Source organism: Drosophila ficusphila, unplaced genomic scaffold (genome assembly GCF_018152265.1).
Source record: "Drosophila ficusphila isolate 14025-0441.05 unplaced genomic scaffold, ASM1815226v1 contig_791, whole genome shotgun sequence".
NCBI lineage: Eukaryota > Metazoa > Arthropoda > Insecta > Diptera > Drosophilidae > Drosophila > Drosophila ficusphila.
The window spans coordinates 2,928,189-2,950,534 of record NW_025064737.1 but is presented as its reverse complement, the minus strand read 5'-3'; the positions used below and the strand labels follow the sequence as shown (position 1 = coordinate 2,950,534).

General features: G+C 44.3%; 4 protein-coding genes across 5 annotated transcripts; 1 reads left to right on the top strand and 3 right to left on the bottom strand.

Annotated features, from left to right (window-relative positions):
* The first annotated feature begins 220 nt into the window (after window positions 1-220).
* Window positions 221-3,938, top strand: LOC108090189 (MMS19 nucleotide excision repair protein). Its single transcript, XM_017188776.1, has 6 exons — window positions 221-400; window positions 462-845; window positions 1,274-1,623; window positions 1,687-3,132; window positions 3,191-3,613; window positions 3,671-3,938. Exons 1-6 carry the CDS (start codon window positions 316-318, stop codon window positions 3,860-3,862), a joined length of 2,880 nt encoding a protein of 959 aa, XP_017044265.1. The 5' UTR covers window positions 221-315; the 3' UTR covers window positions 3,863-3,938.
* LOC108090190 (MORN repeat-containing protein 4 homolog) lies at window positions 3,919-5,370 on the bottom strand. Its single transcript, XM_017188777.1, has 3 exons — window positions 5,290-5,370; window positions 4,943-5,228; window positions 3,919-4,626 (listed from the first exon to the last, which is right to left on the bottom strand). Exons 1-3 carry the CDS (start codon window positions 5,315-5,317, stop codon window positions 4,359-4,361), a joined length of 582 nt encoding a protein of 193 aa, XP_017044266.1. The 5' UTR covers window positions 5,318-5,370; the 3' UTR covers window positions 3,919-4,358.
* A 526-nt stretch (window positions 5,371-5,896) lies between these two features.
* LOC108090168 (putative cysteine proteinase CG12163) lies at window positions 5,897-21,559 on the bottom strand. 2 transcript variants are annotated; one of them, XM_017188740.2, is made up of 6 exons: window positions 21,251-21,559; window positions 12,717-13,139; window positions 7,555-7,685; window positions 6,702-7,445; window positions 6,461-6,642; window positions 5,897-6,402 (listed from the first exon to the last, which is right to left on the bottom strand). In XM_017188740.2, the coding sequence occupies exons 1-6, from the start codon at window positions 21,356-21,358 to the stop codon at window positions 6,137-6,139; spliced, it is 1,854 nt and encodes a 617-aa protein (XP_017044229.1). In that variant the 5' UTR covers window positions 21,359-21,559; the 3' UTR covers window positions 5,897-6,136. The 2 variants fall into 2 exon arrangements, with proteins under 2 accessions (XP_017044229.1, XP_017044230.1); XM_017188741.2 differs by lacking the exon at window positions 12,717-13,139 and having other exon boundaries at window positions 21,251-21,557.
* On the bottom strand, window positions 7,941-8,696 carry LOC108090169. The gene is made up of 2 exons (XM_017188742.2): window positions 8,561-8,696; window positions 7,941-8,508 (listed from the first exon to the last, which is right to left on the bottom strand). The coding sequence occupies exon 2, from the start codon at window positions 8,492-8,494 to the stop codon at window positions 8,237-8,239; it is 258 nt and encodes an 85-aa protein (XP_017044231.1). The 5' UTR covers window positions 8,495-8,508; window positions 8,561-8,696; the 3' UTR covers window positions 7,941-8,236.
* Window positions 21,560-22,346: the final 787 nt, after the last annotated feature.

Genomic DNA, 22,346 nt, shown 5'->3' with positions numbered 1-22,346 from the left:
GACAAGTTATCAATCTTTCGAAGGATCAATAATAAATCAGTGAAATGTTGTCCATAGCTTTTGATTTCGATTAAAATGCTTATTGTTATAAATTAAAACAAGTAGTATACCGAAACATATATTTAATATTAAAATCCATTTTCTCATAGCTACATCGCAAAAACCTCCGTTCCAGCTGCACTAGCACAGCAAAGATCTGGCAACGCCGCGTTATAGATAAGACGGCAAGTCATCGGTTATCGGTTCTTAACATTTCGGCTTAACGTGCTTAAACACATATTAAATTTAGACACCTCGCTAGCGACGGCGCCCGAAATGACAACGCCCACGCGCGCCACCCTGGAGAAGGCCCTGAAGAGCGACCAAAAGCTCCTAAAGGCCGCCACCCAGATTGCCACGGGCAGGTTCCCATCTGCATCTTCAACAGACCGACCGTTCTCACAGAGACTCCTTTGTTTCAGACCTGACCTCCAAGGCGTATGACATATCCGCCTTAGCCGAGGAGCTGGGCTTTGCCCTTTCCTCCCCGGACATGGAGGAACGGGTGGCCGGTACCAATCTTTTGTCCGCCGTGCTGGTTGCACTGCCGACAGATCTACTCCAGGAGCGCCAGCTAGAGTTCCTCAGCGCCTTCTACATGGACAGGCTGCGCGACCACCACAATGTTATGCCAGCCATCATCGACGGCATCGATGCCCTGGTCCACATGAAGGCTCTGCCACCAGCGCAGGTACCCAAGATCCTGCAGTCTTTCTTCGAGCTTACGACCTGCCAGTCACAGACGCGGGGTGATCGCACCAAGCTGTTTAACATGTTCCAGTACCTGACGACCAACTTCAAAAAGGGTGAGGCCATTGTTTCTTCCCATATCGGGAATTTATAAATGATGCATTGCAATGTTTGGTTTTATAAAACATTCACCCACTTTTTTCCGCTGACATTGGTTTGAAAAAGATTTGTGTTAATGAAGTTTTTATTTTATTGTGCAAATAATGCTTATATATAATTTACATACCCCCTAGTTGCAACCAAAAAATGTTAGTCAGCCTCGACATTGTCAACTGTGACCACATTTCCATTTATATAATTATCTTTAAGCCTAAAATAGTTATCTGTTTGCTTGACAAAACAAAGCCTTAAAGCTAAACGATGAAATCAGCAAAATTTTACGCATATTTGTATCGACAGGCTTTTAACTAGATAAATGTATTTTATGCACAATGAAAAAGAATAACCAAAACATAAACTTACCCTAATTATTATTTTTTTGCAGAGCTCCAGACGATGGCCGGTGATTTTCTCTACGGCCTGATCAACTCCATTGACGGCGAGCGTGATCCCCGCAATCTTGACATTATTTTCAGCTTCATGCCTGAATTTTTGTCTACGTATCCACTACTGCATTTGGCCGAAGAAATGTTTGAGATCTTCGCCTGTTACTTTCCGATCGACTTCAATCCCAGCAAACAGGATCCAGCGGCTATAACGCGCGATGAATTGGCTTCGAAGTTGACCAACTGCCTGGTAGCCAACAACGAGTTCGCGGAGGGCACAGTGGTGCTGGCCATAGAGAAGCTGGAGAGCGAGTTGCTGGTAGCCAAACTGGACTCCATAGAATTGCTGGCAAGAAATTTTAAACTTAAAACTCCTATTTGTAATGATTGTTAATTACTTTTGCACCAACAGCACCAAGCTGCCTTGAAGTTCCCGCCCTCCGTTTTGGAGCCACACTTCGATCAGATTTGGCAGGCTCTTAAGGCGGAGACCTTTCCCGGAAACGACAATGAGGAAATCCTAAAGGCTTCACTCAAGGCCTTGTCTGCGCTTCTGGAGAGAGCTTCCCGCGTTCCCGACATAAGCCACAGCTACCAGAGCTCCATTCTAGGAGTAATCCTGCCACACCTCAGCGATGTCAATCAGCGCCTGTTCCATCCTGCCACCGGTATTGCCTTGGTTTGCGTGTCGGGAGACGCACCCTATGCAGCGGACAAGATCCTCAACAGTTTTCTGATCAAGCTGCAAGCCACCGACATTGGACCAGATCAGCGGATCAAGATCTACCACATAGTCAGCCAGGTTTACAAGCTGTCCGCTTTGCGTGATTCCTTACAAAAACTGGACACCACGATACGTGAGGCCTTGCAGGATGATGTGATCGCCTCTTTGCGACTAATCGAAAAGGATGATTTCGATGCCAAGCAGGAAGATCTCGAGCTGCAGAAGGCAGCGCTTTCCGTGCTCAACGAAAGTGCTCCGGTTCTAAGCGAGAAGCAGCGAGCTTTGGTGTACAAAGCGCTGGTTCAACTGATTAGTCATCCGTCCATTGATCTGGAATTCACCACACTCACTGTCAGTTTGGGAGCTCTGCAGCCAGTGGAAATGCAGTCAAACTTCATCGACGTCTGCGTGCGCAACTTTGAAATCTTCTCCAACTTTGTCAAGCGGAAGATTTACACGAACCTGTTGCCCCTTATGCCTCAAATGGCGTTTACCCAACGCATTTTGGACCTGATTATGACACAGTCATTCAAGGACACAACGGAGGAACCTATTCGATTGCTGGCCCTTGAAGCGCTGAACAAACTGCTCCTCATGGAGGACCAACGCTTCATTGTGGACTTGCAGCAGGAGTCCAATCTGCTGCACAAACTCATCGAGTTGGGCCAGCACACGCAAGGTCTGTCACTGCAGTCGCTGGAACAGATTGCGGGCGCCTTGAGTCGGATCACCCAGCAACTGCCCCTCTCCGAACAGAGTGCGATTGTGAGCGAGTACCTTCCCGGACTCAACCTAAGCCTTTCTGCCGATCTGTACATTACCAAGGGCCTGTTGGGGTACCTGGATAAAGGCATCACTTTGGACGACCACTTCGAGCGGCTGCTGAGCGATTTAACCCAGCTCTCTCTCAGCTCGGACAACGAACAGCTGCGTGTGATCGCTCACCACCTGCTCTGCAGTATGGTCAACAAGATGGAGAGCAACCCAGCCAACTTGGGCAAGGTCAAGAAGATCACGGAGCAGCTAAAGGTGGCCATCAAGAAGGGCGATGTGCGTGCCGTGGAGATCCTTGCCTGGGTGGCAAAGGGGCTGGTGGTCGCTGGGTTCGATGAGGCTGCCGACATTGTTGGCGATGTGAGTACTGATGGAATAGTTATGTTAATAATATTAACTACATTGCCTTTCGTCTCAGCTCTCTGATCTGCTCAAGCATCCCACATTAAGCACGGCCGCTGCTTTGGGATTCGACATCATTGCTGCCGAGTACCCGGAACTGGATTTGCCCGTGGTAAAGTTCCTGTACAAGCAGAAGCTCTTCCACACCATCATGGGCAAGATGGGCAGCAAGCTGGCCAATTACTGTGTGCACCACCTGAAGGCTTTCGTCTACGTACTGAAGGCCACGCCGCAGGCAGTGATAAAGCTGAACATCGAGCAGCTGGGTCCGCTGCTCTTCAAAAGCCTAGAAGAGCACAACGAGGCGCAGTCGTTGTGCATTGCGCTAGGAATTTGCGAAAAGTTTGTGGCTCAGCAGGACGCTTACTTCCAGGGACACTTGGCTCACCTCATACCGAGTTGCCTGGAGCTATCGAAATACAAGGCACAGCACACAATGGTAAGTGATTCAAAAGATCTAATTTGGTAAATATTTTAATATATTTTCTATTTACAGCAAGTTCGCATTGCTGCTCTGCAGTTGCTGTACGACATTACCAAGTATCCCACCTTCGTCCTGCTGCCCCACAAAGTGGATGTTACACTGGCTCTGGCTGCGGCCTTGGATGATCCCAAGCGACTGGTGCGAAACACGGCGGTCAAGGCCAGGAACGCCTGGTACCTGGTTGGCGCACCCAGCGGGAATTAGCCAAGAAACAATACCATTGTTGTTAACACTTTAAAGCCAATAAGCAAACGCACAAATTCTAGGACTTACATTCATACATTTATTGCTGTTTTTATTGAGGTTTGAAAAAGAGTTATAAGGCGGCTTGCGACTTTGGATAGTTTAAAACAAGGCATAGGCTTAAAGGTTGTAGGGTAATAAGTGAGATAATATAACCATTTTATATTATTTTTTTACACTTTTATTAAAAAAGAAATTAAACAATGGGTTTTCTGGTTTACCGCTTGGACATTTTCCACTTCCAAACTTCAACTGCGTAAAGGGCTCTCTTTTAAAATGAAATGTCTATAGGCTTGAAAGCAAGTATTAAGTACCAAGTACTAAAATATTTAATTATTTTTTGGTTTCCGATTAAATAACTTTCAGTTGTAATAGATTTGTGGTAGAGAAGATGTCAACGGAAGTGTTTCAATATTTTGTGTTCAAGATCCACCCATTAAGTATTTGATTCATCTGTTCAGTAGGGATGTTCGCACTGGGAACGGGCCATAAGAGCACACTTCTGGGCCCGCTGCACCACCTCGGGACATCGACGCCGTCTCATGAAGCGGCAGTCTTGGAAGAATCCCTCGTTTCTGGGAAAGCCGTGCGTGAAGTCCTGGAATGTCAGCAATCCCAGGCCCCAGATCTTGCCTCCGCGAAACTCTCCCTCGTACTTCATGCCGTCAGCGCGCCAGAAGATCCCATGGCCATGAAACCAACCCTGGTGGAATTCGCCTTCGTATCTGGTTCCGAGATAGGAAAAATGTTATATCATATATGAAAGGGTTCCCATCGGATGCAAACCAACTTTTAGGTTGGGGAAGTCTTACTAAATGTAACGTTTGTAGTACGAGCAAAAATAATATCAATAATATCAAATTATATCATTAACGAAATATCTTAAAAGATCAACTTTAAAATGGGTATTAGTAAATGAAGAACGGACCGAATCGAAATGTTGAAACATTTATATTAATGCTCAACAGCAGCGATACTAAACCCAAATAGGCATAGATTCCCTCCCCGAAGGTTTGCATCCTTGGCGTTATGGAAACTGACTTTGCGCCATCCGCGAACCACAGGCAGCCCACTCCTTGGCTGAGTCCCTCCTGGAACTGGCCATCGTAGCGGGTGCCGTCGGCGAACTGCAGATGCCCGATGCCGTGCTTCTGGCCACGTTGGTTCCACTCGCCGATGTAGCGACTGGCGTCCTCGTAGCGCCACCCGCCCACCTTCACCGCCCCGGCGCTGTACTGGCTCTGGCCCTGCTGGTGGTGTCCGCCGTGGTGACCCTGCTGCTGGTGCTGGCTCTCGATCCGGGCCGTGGTCACGCCCACGCTGCTCACTGGGAAGTGCGGAGGGTACGGAATTTACTCTCTGCATCCTTTCGTCCTGGACTCACCCACTGTCATCGTCGTAGTCGTCCATGGCCATTGCTCCGTTCTCCAACCGCGACGCGTTCCAAGCTGCTACTGAGTCGAGCCCGTTCTGCGCCAGAAACCCACTCTTTGTGTGGGGCTTCCAACGGGGCGGCGGCCCTGGTCTAAATCTAATTAGCATATTGCACTTCTGCACAGTGAGGTTGGGTTTAATCTCACATGATTGAAAGCTGCAGAAGCGGAAATAGGAACTTTTTGTTAGCAGTATTATACTTTCTGTATTAGATACAAAACTTGTGAACTTTTGATTTTTAAGCTTGATATTTCATTTATAATATTATAATATAATATTTTCGGAAATATCTAAAGAGGGTAATTGAAAAAACTAAAAAGTAGCAAATACGTAAAATCTTATTAAAGTCGAAATTATTTTGTTAGTTTAATTCATTTGTTTCAGTTCTAATTTGGAAAAATTCAAAATTAAACTAAAATCAGTTAAAACTACTCCTATACAGTCCTCCCCCCTTTTGAACACAAATAGTTTTTCAAGCCTTGCCCCACTGTCCAATGACCAACTGTTGCTGTGACCAAGGCTGGAATCGATTGAGTGACCCCGAGTGAAAAGCTGATGTGATTTAATTCTTGTACAATTTATTGTTATTTCGATTTAAAGCAGAATATGTGGATGCAGACCTTTTCGTGAGATTACAGATGTCCAAAATGATTATACTGTATATGCGAAGCTCAAAAACTTAACGACTTCCTCGTCGCGTCGGCTGGAGAACATAGAAACGGAATTGTACACAAAGTTACTGTCTGAAGAATTAGCCTAGATATAGTCGTATGTGTGTATATAAGATGGACTCAAACAAGTCTAGGCGAGCACAGCCGAGGTGGCCATCTCGCTGACGCCGCAGGTGTTGTCGCCGCGGTAGACGCGGTAGTAGCCCTGCTCTCCCCAGCGCGGACCCCACGAGTTCTTCACGATCCAGTACGGCAGGGTCTTGTGGAAGTTGGGGTAGTCGGAGACGCCGTAGCCCACCACCAGCACGCCGTGGTCGAGGTTCTTCTTGGAGCACAGTGCCTTCCAGGGATGCGAGACGCCCCCGCGGTAGAACTGCATGGCGTTGGCGTTGATGCCTAAAAAGATGGGTTCATTAGAGAGAAGACCTATAAATTCTCTATGTCTTGGCCTTACCAATCGAGATGGGTCCGTTGGTCAGCAGCCACTCCTGCATGGCGGTCTCGTTGCCCTTGGGCAGGTCCACAAAGCCGGCGACCTGGACGTGCGACAGGGTCTTGTTGAAGTGGCACTGGTTCTTCTTGGCCTTGTAGGGATACTCGGCCTCGTACTCCAGGCCGCCGATATCCTTGATAGCTCTGCAAGGGGAACATTAGTTAAAGAGTGATAACAGTCACTTCTCTGGTTCGCCACTTACTTGTAGGCGTTGTCCATGAGGCCACCGTTGCAAGCACTGTCCGTGGTATCACAGTCGAGCAGCTCCTGCTCGGAGAACTCCTTCAGCTCGCCGTTCTTCACCGCGTACAGACCCTCGATGTTGCCCGTCACACTGAAGGCCCAGCAGGAGCCGCACGAGCCCTGGTTCTTCACCTGGGTGACGACGTTCTTCTGCCGCCAGTCGAACTCCTTGGGCAGTTCGCCGGAGTAGGGCGGCACCACGGCCGGGGATCCGCCGGTGGCCTTGGCCTCGTCCCGCTGCCACAGACCCGTGCGCTCCTTGTACTCCGTGCTGGTCATGTCCGCGAACTCCGTGATGCCGTACTTGGCGCTGCCCATCTCGTTGGCGTTCAGCTCCTCGATGGTCTTCATGTTCTGGCGGAAGATGCGCAGGCGCATCTGCCGTTCGGCGGTGCTCACGTAGCGGCGGCCAAATCGCACCTGGAACTTGTGGAACAGGTGCTCCACCTTGTCCAGCGCCCGGTGGCTGTGCTTCTTGTGCGTCTTCTTCTCGGCCCACTCCACGGAGCGGCTGTGGCGGGCCTTCACCACTGGTTGGTTGCGGCACTTGAAGGTGAGTTCGTGTCCCTGCGCCAACCACGGTTGCGCCCAGATCTCCACGATGCAGCGGTGCTGCGACTTGGACCCGTCGATCAGGTCTGCGTCGATGCGGGTCAGAGTGCCGGACACCATCTGCCGAGAGGCTGAGTAGACCTTTACAATCCTGAAAGAGAGAATCTATTGAACCAAGTTTCCTTTCTAATTCCCTTTTCTTTTTAATTCCCAACAACATCTTAGGATGTCTGGTCTTTAAACTTTTAATAACCACTTACTTGTAATGGGGACCTTCCCCCTCGGTTAGTTTGTCGAGGGACCGTTGCAGTTGCGCCTTCGCCGCCTCCTCATCATAGGGCTTATGTTCTCCCACGAAGATGTCGTTAACGCTGCGTCTCCTGCGCAGAGTCTGTAAAAATAAAATAAAAATGTCACTTAAGATGGGAAAGCACATTGAATACAACAGTTTTTAAAAGTGTTTGCATTTTTTTTTTTTTTTTTTTTTTATGAGTATTTCTACCAAAGACTGCTTGTTTAACGCTTATGAAAATAAAAAAAATTGTCGGTATCCCTCCCTACAACGAAATCCTGCATCCGCCACTGCCCACATATTTCCCCAAAATCAACCCAACACTTATACATTCTGTTGAAACTTGCCAAATTGTATGATTAAGACACCATTAGTTGTTTAATTTGAAATTTGAAAAAATACAGTTTTGAACGCGAAATGTTTTTAAAAGTCACGATCCTACACAAAATAGGATTTGTCTAAAAGCTGGGAATCGTTTCAACAATTTTACGCAATAAAATATCAATGAAGTGCCCGTGTCCGTCCAGGTGGAGTGTCCGAGTCCAGTGGGTGCACACATCAATTTGGAAGCGCGTACAGTAGGGCACGCCAAGAAGAGGAACCAACTAACTCAAGGATAACCAGATCGGAGGAGAATTACGGACTCGGGATCACAGGCCGCATTCGAAGGGCAGGATGTAGTCCTCGAGCAGGCGCACGCGGCGGAGTCTTCCCTGGGAGTCGACGCCCACCTCGCCGTCACTGGACGCCACCTGCTGCTCGACCTTGAGCTCCTCCGCCTCCTCCTTCAGCTCGACCTGGTGGCGTTGCACCACCAGCATGCCGGCAGCGATGGCCGCCTCCTGCCGCAGCCAAGCGGACATGACCCAAATGCGGCGGATGCAGGTCGTCAACGCGAATTGCTTCATCGTGAAAAGGTTGTCTAATCGTGCGGTTTGAGTTAGATTTTGAGGGAATATTACCAAACTACGCACCTTATAAAATGCTAGAAAAAGTATTTGACAAGGCGGCTCCAGTCGAGTCTAACGAGTAATGCCGAGTAAAATTTGTAGTTTAACCCGAAAGATAGTGACAGCTTTGTTGCTGCCCTACTAGGATATGAAATACTTCTAGAACAAAACACAGTCGAGATACAGTCGAGTCCCGATAATTCGAAATGGCAAGGGGATCACTTTTTTTTACGAATTAGGCGGGAATTCGATTTATCGAGATTTTTTTCAAGGGAACAGAATTTTTTACGAATTATCGCGATTTTCGATTTATCGGGGTACGAATTATCGGTATTCGACTGTACCAAATTGAGTTTTAAAATTGTTTTACTCTAGTGTAAAAAAACGGTAATTTGTAAAGTTTCAAATAATAAAATTGTTTCTTTAAACTGGGTGATTATAATTTATTTTATTTACCATCTAAATTTGCGGTTCATTGCTTTAAAACAACATTTAACCATGAGATAAAAAAACAATGTTTATTTATACTTTAAACATTGTGTTCTAATTAGTTTGTTTTTCGTTATTTAACCAAACAAATTATCGTTATTAGCAATATTCGTAATTATTTCCTATAGCCCAGCTAAATGAGAAGAGAATTTCCCACAACTTTTTTCAAGTATCCCCAGCAAAAGCGTCGCCGAGGGAAAGGCAAAAGGCAAAAGCCAAAACAAATCAGCATTTTGTCTGCTTTCTGAGAGTTCGTTAATCTTGTGCTAATTACGCAACACGGAAACACTTATCCATTACAAACAGACACGCAGCTGTCACCACATCGACCTCCGACCCAAAGGAGTGGAGATGGAGATGATGGAGGGGGACTCTGCGGGAGTGGCACATAAATAACACAGGGAATGCAAATGAAACAAGGACATGTCAGAATTTACATTACCGAAATTGACAGAAACACACACCCGTCCGTATTGCTACACGTGGCTGGAAGAGTTGCGGCAAGAAAACACGGAGCCCCAAAAGGCATCCCCTCGCCATCGCCAGTTGTGGAATAGGCCAACAATAACACCGGCAGGCAGTCACATGCGGCCCATAAAGCATTCAATGCCGAACACAAAACCAATTAAACCAAACATTTTGGCTGGATATTCGTTTGCCGGCTGGCATCGATGATGCTGATACGTTGACGCCGATGATGGGACTTGGTGTCTCAGTATCCGGACACGGACACGGACACGAATGCGGGATCGGATTCGGGACAGCCAGGAGCCGCAGCCCCAGCCCCAGGCAGGAGCCAAATGTCTGCTCCTGCTGACGCAGCCAGCCAAACTGACAGGACGAATGTGAATGAGCACTGCAGGTGGAGTCACACTTGAAACATTTTATGGCCCACAAATGATCAAAACAGCGCAGAAATTGGGCAAACAAGGAGGTCACATTTGTTTATCTTAAAAAGCCAAGCCTAACATTTTTGTTACTTTTTACTACATTTGCAAATTTACCACAAATGTAGCTTCTTTTTAACTGGATAAAATATATTAACTCAAAAAAATATTTAAACAGATATAAATAATGCACCAAACATAATTTTTCAAGTCTTACTTCGACTGCGAACTTTCTATTGTTGAGCAAACTGAGATACAATTTTTAGTACAGTTGAGGCAAATAGATATTTAAAGTTTTTTTTACGCATTCCAACACTGATTTACACTATTTTCGAAGAATATTTATAGGCATTCACAGCGATTTACAATTTGTTCTACTGAAATATTGAGCTTATTAAGCACACATTAGTTATTGCATTTGGCACTTTCTAATAGTTCTGAAAAAAACTGCATTTCAACCCGAATATGCAGTCGAAAAGTTGTTTAAGTGCAGGTCATAGGTCATCTAGCAGCGACAACAATACCGAACGGAATGTAATGGCTACGACGTGTGTATAATTAAAAATACAGGAACACAAAAAGAAAGAGCAGCCTAGCCGTGTTCCGATGGGAGTCCCAGGCCATCCTTTTCGATGTGTGCGGCCTGTGTCCGAACATGAATTCATTAAGCTGCCAGCCCCGCCCCCTCCCCAACTCTTGGTGGGAGTGGCCCACTATCCAGCCCAACAGCACCCATCCCCTTCAATTTACCCACGCCTAACAGGGAGCTGTTAATTCAAATGTGTATTTCAATAAGAATTATAACGTAAATGATGTTTCAACGACCCTGGGGGCACAGTGGTTCCGGGGACAGAGTGGGCGGCTCCTCCGGGAGGGAGCTGTGTGCAATGGTCCGTGAAATCCATTCGGTTATACTGACAGTCAAGTGCTGAGCGCGACTCTATACTTGCTGACATTTGGCGCAAATCAGCATTGCAACTGAATGGCTCTCGATTTCAAAGCACTTAATTAATTTATTCTGCGTCGATTTTTTTCAAAAGCTCATTAGGCAGCTCACATGAGTTGGAAATAATTCTGGAAAAGGGATTTCCGATTGTTGAACGTGTCCGACACAGGTTGAATGAAATTATTAACATCAAATTTTAATTAATTTTCCCAAGGGTTATGAGTAGGGTTTTAAACTGAGTAATTGATACTTTTATCAATGGGAGAGTAGAGTTCTTACAGTATTGATTTTTAGTTATATAAATAACTTTTTAAGATGAAATGATAATATAGTTTTCAACATTAGCAATCAATACGTTTTGAAAAACCTTTCTAGTCTTATATTTCAAACCATCTTTGGGTAATATTGGTGGCATACCTTTGCGCTTTACCTTGCCAATTAGAAAATTGAAAATGAATGGTAGCGATTAATTTTTAATGGCAGATGGGTTCTACTGGGAGGCCACAAAGTTTGCAAAAGGTTTATTATCCCCCTTCGATTGTTCAATTATTTTTCCAATCATTTGAACAAACGCTAAATGTAAGGGAAAAGCAATTGCATTAACGGCTTGCAGATGGGAAAAGCAATTTCCAAAGAAGCGTTGCCACCATTAAAACTGCAGATTCTGTCGCCGGTTACTTGACCCCTATGCTCTGTGGGTTAAGTCGGGTGGAAAGTGGAAAGTGGCCGCCCGGAGACAAATCGGCTTCGACCCACTGTGCGTGGTGGCACCACAGAGTCAACCGCTGTGAAAAGTAGAGCACGAGGATAATGAGAACACTTGCCTCGCACTCTCTGTGTGTGTGTGGGTGTGTGTGTTTCTGCCCCTGTCGTCACCGTGGGCGTGGCAGCAGGACGGGGGTCCACTTAGCCCTCCAAACAGAGCGGCACTTGGGCTCCCCAAGACGCATAGACAGGCGCAGATGGCCCCGTCCCAGGTGCTACGAACTCGGCTAAGATACGGCCGGGTTAAACAGATTGCGGCCGTAATTTGAGAGCGGAAACTCATTTGATTATTAAGGTGAAATAAGTGTTTTGCGGAGGTGCTGAAGCGAGGAATCCCCCCGAGAAAACCACCCACCCATCTACCTTCCTCCTCCTCCTCCTCATCATCATCATTATCATCGGCATCAGGTGAAAAGGCAAGCTTAAATAAATTCAATTAAATAACATTTTCCTTTTTTATTGTTCGCATTAAGGTGAGTACGTATAAAGAGTATTTATGGGGAAAAGACAGAGACAGTCGAGGATGGTGGATGGATGTGTGTGCTGGGGATGATGACGATAGGAATATTCATGATGATGCTGTTGGTATGGTAGTAGCCTCCACCTCGGGCTCCTTCTGCTCCTGAGCAATCTCCTCCTGCTGCTGCTCCTGCTGCTGCTGATGCCCCTTCTCCTGGCTCTTTTCAAAGTTATACGCACCCACCGATAGAAAGTCGTCGAGCCAACGCTTCTCATTATCGTTCAGCTCTGTGGCGATTGTGGTGGAGGTAAGACCCTCCTCCTCCACCTCCACCTCCTTCTTGGGTTCGGGTTCGGGCTCGACCTCCTTTTTTTCCGCCTCATCAGTGCTAATTGCCGAGGCGGTCTCATTAGTGACTTCAGGTGGACTGAGCTTGGTGACCGTTATGGTAGCGGTCATGGCAACAGGAGCCGCAGAGTCAGCAGGGGGAGATGCGGCAGCAGGAGCGGACTGACTGGGGCTGACCTTCCGCCTCGCGGGAGCCAGGTTAGTCAGAATCTGGGACTCCAGATTGGCCATCTCGGCGTCGCTCAGCTCGTTCCTCTGGCCGCCGTTGAAGATGCTGTTACTCACGTATTTCTCGTTGAGCCGGCGAGCCTTCTCCGCCCGATCCGGATCCCCGGCCACCGCGTTCTCCTCGGAGTCCGTGCAGTTGGAGGTGACCAGCTCGCGGTGCTTGTCGCCCCACTGGGTGCGCAGCCAGGGCTTCTCCAGGACGACCAGCCGGCAGATGATGTCCGCCTCCGCCGGAGGCTTAGCCTTCGTGTCCAGCGCGTTCAGCAGGATCTCGTAGCGCACCCCGGCAGTGATCTCCCGGTAGGCGTCGATGACGTTCAGGAAGTTCATCGACAGCGGCAGGAAGGTCATGGCTATGTTCTGCACGCCGATCAGGTTGGGGGAGAGGTATTCCCGCTCGCCGGGATTCAGGACATGGACCAGCTGGATCGGCGGCTCACTCACCGCCTGATCCGTAGTCGTTTCGGCGGTTCCCGCGCTCTGTTCATTCGGGTTTCGGGAGGTTTACGGGTTTGGGTGTTTGGGGATTGGTGTGTTGTGGAAGGACGAAACAGAAACAAAACACATATGAGGATACACACAAAGAGATTTCGGTCTGAGGTGCGGCAGACGTGGTTGATCCGGATTCCGGGTTGTGGTTAGTGGGGAGTGTTCGCAAGGGAATGAGTGGTGTGGTCGAATGGAGCAAGCCAAGCCGTGGGGTTAGTGTGTGACCAAGCGATTCAGTGCGACCAAGCGATTCAGTGTGACCAAGCGCGTCAGTGCGACCAACAAATTTAAACCAGTTGACCTACATGTTTTTTTTTTTTTTTTTTTTTTTTACAAATGTTGGTAGCAGTCAATATACAATTAATTCTATCAAATGTTAAACATATAAAAAAAAACCTAATAACTTGGAAACAAGCTTTAGTGGTTGACAATACCCATTAGGATGGATTAGGATTTAAAACTATGATTAATTCGTTATATTAGCATTTTTATTCAACTTAATAATTATTTGTTGATCCATCATGTCTCTTAATTTGAGTAAATGCGTACGAATATTTATCGAAGTGATATAGCTAATTTGGAATAGTGATTTTTAAGAATGCCTAATTAAATTACTTTAAATTAAAGTCACACCCAATGAACTGTGTGAGCATGCTTGAGTGGGTGTGAGCCGTCACACCAGTGGAGTGGCGGGAAAATCCCCTTAATTTCCAATTCAGCAAGGCATTACCGCAGAGGGGGAGACTCGGGGTTAATTATAAATGAATGCATTTGCAAGGCCTGCCTTCCGTCTGTCCGTCCCTCAAAGGCTCAGTTAATCGTTCTGCAACCCCTTTCCCGTCTTTATGCACCTGCTCGACCGAACAACCGGGCCTAAAGCCTAATGAACTCCGCATAATTGCAACTGCAATTGCGGTCAAACTGCGGCATCGGATCGGGACATCGGATGACCAATCAAGTCAATCACTGGCCAACGCTCGACTGGGCTTTTCAGGCCACAAAAACTAATTAACCGCCGTAACGAAACTGAAACGAAACGATGCGGACCACACCGAACCGGTTTGTGGGCCATTGCAGCAGCAAAATCCATCGATAAGTGATGAGACACAATTGCGAAAAGCCGATGACAGACATTCGGTGGACAGATAGATGGATCGACAGACGACCGCAGACAGATTTTGCTGAATAATTTAAAAAATGGAAATCACAAAAAGGCAGCCAACTAGCTTCGAATTCATTCAGCTTTGCTTTGAGCACTTGGAGAAATCAAGTTTTTAGTACTTCAGAATGTGAGAAAAACTCAGGGGGATAAATGTATATTTTTTAGTCTCTATATTACTTAGCTAAATTATAACATTTGAAATATTATTTCACCTTTGAAAAAGTTTCTAAGTCAGAAATGTTTGGGGACTGCTTCTACAATATATCGCACTTATTTCAGGAAAGTTAAGCGCAAATACTAATTAAAACCAATCTAACCATAAAGCTTTGTATTATTAAATATATTACCATTCATAGCCTATGTATCTTAATAATCAAACTGGAAAAAAATATTAGAAACCGCTTTTTAAATCATGGGTGGGTTTCACTAAAACGTTTAAAAGTATTTCAAGTCTTAAAAATATATATTAATACTTCTCTCAATTCAAATTTTTAGAATGTTTAAACTTCTTTGTTTAGTATTGTAGTTGGCTACTCCTACTTTCTTGAACAATAGATATATGTCTGCCCCAGTGCACAATGGGTTTGGAGGAGGTGGTGGTGGTTTAGCTCCATATTTCCCCGAGTGTATTACTGCTATTGCACTGATGCATTGCAGTTGACAGCAACAGCAGCCGACTGGCTGTGGATGGGATGGGGTCAGCGGGCAGATCGGGATGTGGAATACTTGGCGTCTTGTTGACGTTTTGGTCGTTCATCCTCATTGCCGCTGACGTCGTGACAAAAAGCCGAAAAATGCATAAAAACTTTTGACAGCGGTTGCGTCAGTGCAGGCGACGTTGATGTTCGCCTGATGCTCAAGCTGATTATGTGGAGTGGGTGGGTGGTTCGAGGGTTTTTGGGGGTCGATGGTTCCATGGAGGGGGGTTCCATGGAGCGACAGAGCTGCCGGAGCTTGTTTTTCAATTAAACTTTATGGCATTTTAAACAACATCGCAAGCCATACCAAAACACGAAGATGGGTTTTTAAGTTCCCCGCTACGCCCAGTTGGTTGGTACTCGTAAGTTGTCGTCCTGGCAACTCCTTGGCAAAAGAAGAGTACCCAATTTACGCAATACGCAGTCGGTCGTTAGCCTGTTTCCGTTTGCCTCCTCTTAATGCACTCGCCAGCACTGAGCGCATCGTCGGATTATTAGTAATTGATACTGTCTCCATTAAACTGAAAATGTTGGGGGTACGGCCACTTTCTAAACTACTATTAAAAATAATCTTGGGCTGGTGGCATAATAGGATTATTTTCTTTCCCAGGAATAATAAGAAGGAGGGAAATGTGGCATTCTAATTAGCTTTTTTAACTAGGCCATTTGCAAAACTCCCAAGAATGCATGCATGGCCATGGCAAATAATTTATGAAACTTATGATTGGGTAGCCAGATTCGAACACATTTAAAGTTCAATAAACAGGGGAAGATGCTGATTAATTCAACTCCCTCCATCAGCTGCATGTGTACTTAATTTGCGTACTTTGGCGTGCTTATTTTCCGGCGCCCCTTCCATCAATCAGTCAATTCCCTGATCTGCGCAAACACAACGCGCCAACACCATAAGCTCCTGTTGCAGTCAGTGGCTTACTGAACTCGCGTGTAAACACAAAATTTGCCAGTGTAAACGGCGAAGGCAAAATATTAAACGCAAAGCCTTCGAAAAGAGTAGGGTAGAGTAGCGCATTAAGCCGTGCTCTGGTGGCAGTGTTGAAAAACTTTAATTGAATCATCGCAAACATCAGCGAACAAACGTTACGTCGCAGCAGCAGCGCAGCGCAGTCGCTGCAAATTGCCAATTTGGCTTGTGTTGTTTTTAATTAAAGTTTAATTAAAGCGATTGGCCCGCTCGACGTGCAAATAAATGCAGCGCCAACCTCATCATCGCGGCGAGATTCTGTCATTGGTGACTTAATTTTTCCACGCAGCCCATTAACATTTTGAAATCCACTTACGCACGACCGGCTTTGTGGATCTGGGGATCCGCAGCTCCCATCCCACCCCACTTTTGAGTCAAAAAAAAACCGGTATGGTATTGAAGCGGTCAGAGGGTTAGTTCGCTGAATCCGAATCTGAGTCGGAATCTTGGTCTCTGAGCATCTGAGTATCTCTGTTGTGCAACACACTTGTGGCCAAGGTGAAGAAGCCGCACTTTCGGGCTTTGATGAGGAGCACGCGTTTTGGGCGTGTTTCAGTGTTAATAAAGGCATTAACCTTGGCAGGGGGATTTCCTCAGGCACCCGCTGTGCTTACCGAATCCCATATAAAGCGACTTTTTGGCTGGCACATTTACATAAGCCTCGTGGGTTTTTTTTAAATAAAATCAAGTTGTTTTTCTTTTTTGCTCGAATTTAAATAGGCATACATCAAATGCAGTTGGGCTCTAATAAAATTGTGTGTGACATTCATTTGATTTTATAATGGAAGAAATGTGTGCCAAATAAACGAAGCTAAGCATTCTAAGCAATTCTTTTCTATCTGACAAAAATTGAGTCTGTAGAAAAGAATAAACTGTTTTTGTTTCCCTACAATTGAAAATCCAGTTAAAAAATCATTAATAAACCTGCGTCTTATATTCCTTGTTCAAGTTCATAAATAAAATATTTTCCAAAATTACTTGATTGTAAAAGTCGACTACGAATCCTTTCGGCGTGGTACTTTATTTACATCCCTTTCAGCCTTGACTTAAATTGATTTATTTTGCCTCGACGTCAACATTTTTGGGGTTTCAATTGTGTCTGCACAATGCTTACCACATTCGAGCGTATAGTTTATGTGCTGATTTGGAAATTCCATATCTGGCAGTGGCTAATAACCGAAGCTGAAATTTTAAATTCCGACCACGCTTCACGCAAGCATCTTTGCAACGATATTGGCTTTGTTCGGCGCTATCTGCTATCTGGCTATCAGGACACCTGCAGATTCAGTGCCCATCCCATCCGCCCCCTATTGGCGTGATGGCATGGCAACCAAACCCACACCCACAGCCAATAGATAGCCCCCCTGACCTCAGACCCCAAGCACTCATAGTTTTAAGCTTATGCATTAACCATCGCAATCCGAGTCGTCCCATCCCCTTAAAAGTGCGCAGTGCTGACAAAAATTAACAGATGAAACCAGCTAGATTTCCGAACTAGCTAGATTTTAACTTTTTCATTGGCAGTGTAGCCAACACAAATTAAAGACTTCCTAGATGTAATAGGTCAAACTAAACCTTGAGGAACAATTGTACTAAAATCGATTCGGATTTATGCTTATAATAATTATGCTGATAATAGCATAGATATTCTACTATCTAATAAAGTATATGGTTCGACCAAATATCCTGTACTGTACTGTAAAATCAATTAATTAATCCTGTGAAGGTTGTGAAACGAAGATCTATGCATCCATAATATAGCCGATGGAGCACCACTCGAGTTGCCTGCTTAAATTTCCAATCAGACAATGGAGACACACACGCACACATGCCGTACTCTCTGGCATTTACCCACAGATTGGCCCCCTTTTGGCCAAGCTCATTATAAACTTTGCCTTCACAGCTCCCCTGGGTGCTAATTTGCGCCCTCTGTGTCGAGTATGGGTATTGGTGGAGGAGATAGGACCTGGGGGGTTTGGGGTGTGGGAGTGGGAGTGATTGGATCTCGTTGTCTTGGGTTGGCCAAACCATTTAGTGAGGCCAATGCCGTAATTTCCTTTGGCATTTCTATTAGGCGGCAAATCATGCTCAAAATTATACAAAGGACGCCCAGACAAATGGATGGATCGATGGATGGAGTCTTCGACGGGCGGAGTCAGCACTTTCAGGGGCTGATTTGCATAAAGCCAAAAGCCAGAAAGAAGATTCGCATTTGACAACTGCCGAGAATTTGCTCTGCCAGAGCCATCGATAGACTCGTCCATCGCATCTTTTTTTTCTTTGTTTTTGCTTTGTTTTTGCGGTTGGTGAATCAGCCGATTTGATTTCCTAAATGACAGCCATAAACCCCTCCGACCACTCCAGTCAGCTGACAGAGATTTGTGAGACAATAGTGGCCCATAAGTTGGCAGCCAGTTTTCTGCGAGTCTTGCCGCTGACTTGACTGAATGAATATGTATATTATGCGCGCATATTATACTCGTGTGTACCCATAAATATTTGCGAATGCGAATGTATTTGGTGTGTGTGGCCATATCCGCGCATATAGTTCCGCAATAATATTCATTTATGCAAATTGTTCCGTGCATTCTTTCTAGTCTCTCTGCGTGCGTTTCTGTGCTTCTTTTCCCTTTATGTTTACCCCTTAATTGCAGCTTGTCCGGGTATATTAACTCCCTGGGAAAAAATAATTAACCTGATTATGTAACTTTACTAAGGACCAAAAAATATCGTATCATGCAGCAGAAAAAAAATAACATTTTTTGAATTATTGAACTATTAATATATTCTGCCAGAAATCGGGTTTTTCAGGTTGTAAATTCTGTGTTATTATACCAGTTTTTAGTCATTCAAGCTATATTATTTTTAGGCATGCCCTAATTTAAAATATTACGACATTAGAACTAGAAAAGGAATCATTTCGAAATAGGTATCACTCTAACGACCCTTGCCAAATCTGCGCTTTACATTTATTTATTTAAACTTATTTAAATTGTAAAAACATCCATTGAGGCATGCGTCAAATTAAAATTCAACATTTGGAATGCCCCCAGTAAATAATTCAAGTGCCAGGTCTTTGCGATCCCACCATCCACATCGCTGTGGCTTTAACTCGTTGAACCCTTTTTAACGTTATATTTAATTATTTGCATATACAAATATTTTTGTTCGCCGGAGTATGATGAATGCTGTGAGATTTTTTTCTGGTTCTCGTTTTTGCCCGCTGCTGCCGGCAATTTAATTGATATTGATGACGCTGCTCCAAATGGCATCACCCCAAAGTCCAGCCAGGTTGGCTCTGGGGAGGAAGTTGAAGGGGTAGCAGGCGGTGCTCTCTCAGTCATTAATCTGGCACATTACTTTGTGGCAGAGGGGCTGGGCTTGTGGCAGAAGTACCACAAACAGAAAATTTAATTTATTTAAATTGAAATCTGTTCCCCCTCTGAATCATGGAACAGTTAATCACAATTTGAAATCTGTTCAGGTTCTCGCAGTGGTGTGCACATAAATTTGCAAAGATTTCTCGGAATTATTTATTTAAGTTGATATCATCAATTATGGCAGCCGATTGACTTTTTCGTAAAGTTTGTCACGGGTTACGCTCTAATATAAATTAGAAGGCAAATTAAGTAAAACAAGATCTGTTAAAAAATTGTATTTTATATAAAATAGTTTCTTCTAATTTTAACTTCTACGTTCGCAGTTTCAGTCGCGCACAAACTGTGTTGACTTTGGGATTATTAATGCAAACAGTAAACACTTCTATAAACGAGACGACTTTGCAAAAGCAAATAAAAGTCTATTGTTCGTACGAGATACTCATCGCTTTCCAAATAAATTTGTTTACGTAAACAATTTGTAGTAGGAAAATCTGTGCACCAAGTGGGCAGTTGCTCGGTGCTTATTAACACTTTTGAAACCGTTCATTTCTTTACCAAAATGAGATTTCTTATTCATTTATATATTCATTTACCCCCAATTTATATTGGTAAGTAGTGAGTTATAACATAAAAAATCAAGAACACAAAAGTTAACTTCGGGGTTGAAACGAAAAGGGATGAATTCACCCTTGAAGACTTTTTTCCTTCGTAATTCTCTCTTGGCTAAATTGTTATAAAATTGTTGATTTCAAGTTTTACGTTTTTATGCAAAAATAGTTGGTGCCCTGGGGTTAAACAAATTCCAACGGAAGCCGTGACGTTCACTTTAGAGATTTAAATTCCGGGTACAATTTTGCGAAAATGCACTTAAAAGGCAAAAATTAAAACGCAATTTCAGCGCACAAAGCAATTTTAAACGGACTAGAGGGGCCAATTAAAATGCTTCGATAAGGAGCTGTGGCAAAAATAGCGTAGACCGGGGGAATCAATGGGTTTCAATCGGTCAAAGCGATAAGCAAACAGCTGACGCGTCGCAGAGTAAACAAAGGCCAACACAGGCCAGGGAAGTGGGGCAGTAAAATAGTCAGGAAAATAGAGCTTATCAAAGGGAGATACAAAGAAAACACAAAGAATATATTTGCACAACCAGGTCGTTCTTGGCAATTCCATTAAAAAATTTAACTTTAATCAGTGGCTGCACATAATTTGAAACGTTTAAAATCGAGTTTTTAGTTTTGTTTCCTTTAACTAAAAATCTGAAGGTTTAGCAATACCAGAAAACAAAGTTTTTCAACTTTTTGTAATACTAATCGTTTTAGTTTAATAATTGATATTGAAAGATTAAAGTTTTTCAGATGAACAAATTAATTTTGGGGAATAATTTAATACATACATATATGCAAATAAGTTGTATTAACTTGAGATTTTGGCAATAGCATAAATATTCTTAGCTTATGAACAATGTTAGTAAAATTGAAATATGTATTTCTATCAACCGAATTTCTATTTACTTTCGGTTGGAGATTATTATGGACACATAAGGGTTTGCGTTACCGAAGTTGTACATTAAGTAAACATCTATAAGCGTTTTTATACCTTAAAGAAGAACAAACAATGGGCCATCAACCAATATGGCGAACGTGTGTGAGTATGGATGTGGGTGTGTGGCAGCGCAGGTGTGTGTGTGGGACAAGCTGGGTGAGAGTGAGAGTTAACCGTAAAATTGCATATTTTCCGCCAAATGGCGAACCGCTATTCCTGCCCTCAAGCTTTAGTCACTTTGAAGGGGATTACGTTAGGGTTTTGGCCCTCGCAAAAGCGTTTAGATGTCGAAATAGACGCGCTGCTGAATCATAACAAAACAACACACGCTCACTCACCTCTCCATCTCCCTGTTCCTGTCCCGCTCTCTCCTCCGTGAGTTCCTCGCCAGCTGCTAGGCCCAAAAGCAATACAAGCGCAACTGTTGCTGCTGCGAACAGCCTCATGTTTGTGGGTGTGAATGCGGAGCTTTGTTGTCACCGCCAAAAAAATTCACAGATTTTGAATGTTTTCGGTTCACAATGACGTTTGCACTAATCGCGCACAGGTGCCTTCGAATGTTTTTTACGCTGCGCTGGCGAAATACGCCGCTTTGCCGTTTGGTGGTCGTTGTGACTTTGTTTTCCGCGAGCTAGTGCTGGAACTTGAGCCGATGTTTCTTCGATGCTACCCACTGGTTTTATAAAACAGCTGTTGAGTTGCCACATCGTGCCAAATTGGCAAACTTAATAGCCTGTTCCGACGGGCGACGCATCCGCTGACACGACGAAATTTCTCTTCTACGGATTTTTTTAAACCAAATTAAAGTATTTTTTGTAACGAAAAACTGTTTTCGCTATTCACTATTTCGGGTTCGCTTTTTTTCCGCACTATCTTTTTATCTTATCTTATATCGATAAGCTTTGCGGAATTCTATACGAACACGAACACATTTAAATCATGTTTTAAGAACGAATTACAAGGATTTATAAAGATTAAATTAATGAACAAATACAAATCATATAACCACTGGCAGACCTCTTCTTTGAATTCCTGGATTAAAACAGTATTCAGTTGTATGGATTTTCTTTTAAACGACAGATGAAAAAAGTGTTACTCAATAAATTGTATTAGTTATTAATTGTATTCTGATTATAGTTAATATTATTTTGGTAAAAATTTCTTATAATACTTTATTGTTTATAATGTTTTGCCAGGAAATTCGATACAATCTTAACGGTTTAGAGCAGCCTTTTATTTGGTCTAAATACGTTTTACTATTTGCAGATTCCTCATAAAGTTTAAACAGAGCGCTGCTTTTTATTTTTCTTAACTTAAAATACTTAAAATAAAAGACCGAAACAGGGTATTAAAGACATCGCAGTCCGAGCAGAAATTTTTGCAACTCCTTGCGACTGCGCGGACGAAGTGCAACCGAAACCAGGACAGCAAGTC

Coding starts and splice junctions, on each gene's coding strand:
- LOC108090189 (XM_017188776.1), top strand. CDS start 316: ATGACAACGCCCACGCGCGCCACCCTGGAGAAGGCCCTGAAGAGCGAC. Junction 401..461: donor CGCCACCCAGATTGCCACGG/GCAGGTTCCCAT, acceptor CCTTTGTTTCAG/ACCTGACCTCCAAGGCGTAT. Junction 846..1,273: donor GACGACCAACTTCAAAAAGG/GTGAGGCCATTG, acceptor ATTTTTTTGCAG/AGCTCCAGACGATGGCCGGT.
- LOC108090190 (XM_017188777.1), bottom strand. CDS start 5,317: ATGGCCATGGACGACTACGACGATGACA. Junction 5,229..5,289: donor GGACGACTACGACGATGACA/GTGGGTGAGTCC, acceptor CGCACTTCCCAG/TGAGCAGCGTGGGCGTGACC. Junction 4,627..4,942: donor TGGTTCGCGGATGGCGCAAA/GTCAGTTTCCAT, acceptor TCTCGGAACCAG/ATACGAAGGCGAATTCCACC.
- LOC108090169 (XM_017188742.2), bottom strand. CDS start 8,494: ATGAAGCAATTCGCGTTGACGACCTGCATCCGCCGCATTTGGGTCATG.
- LOC108090168 (XM_017188740.2), bottom strand. CDS start 21,358: ATGAGGCTGTTCGCAGCAGCAACAGTTGCGCTTGTATTGCTTTTGGGC. Junction 7,686..12,716: donor GCCGGCTCAACGAGAAATAC/GTGAGTAACAGC, acceptor TTATTTTTACAG/ACTCTGCGCAGGAGACGCAG. Junction 6,403..6,460: donor CAACGGACCCATCTCGATTG/GTAAGGCCAAGA, acceptor CCATCTTTTTAG/GCATCAACGCCAACGCCATG.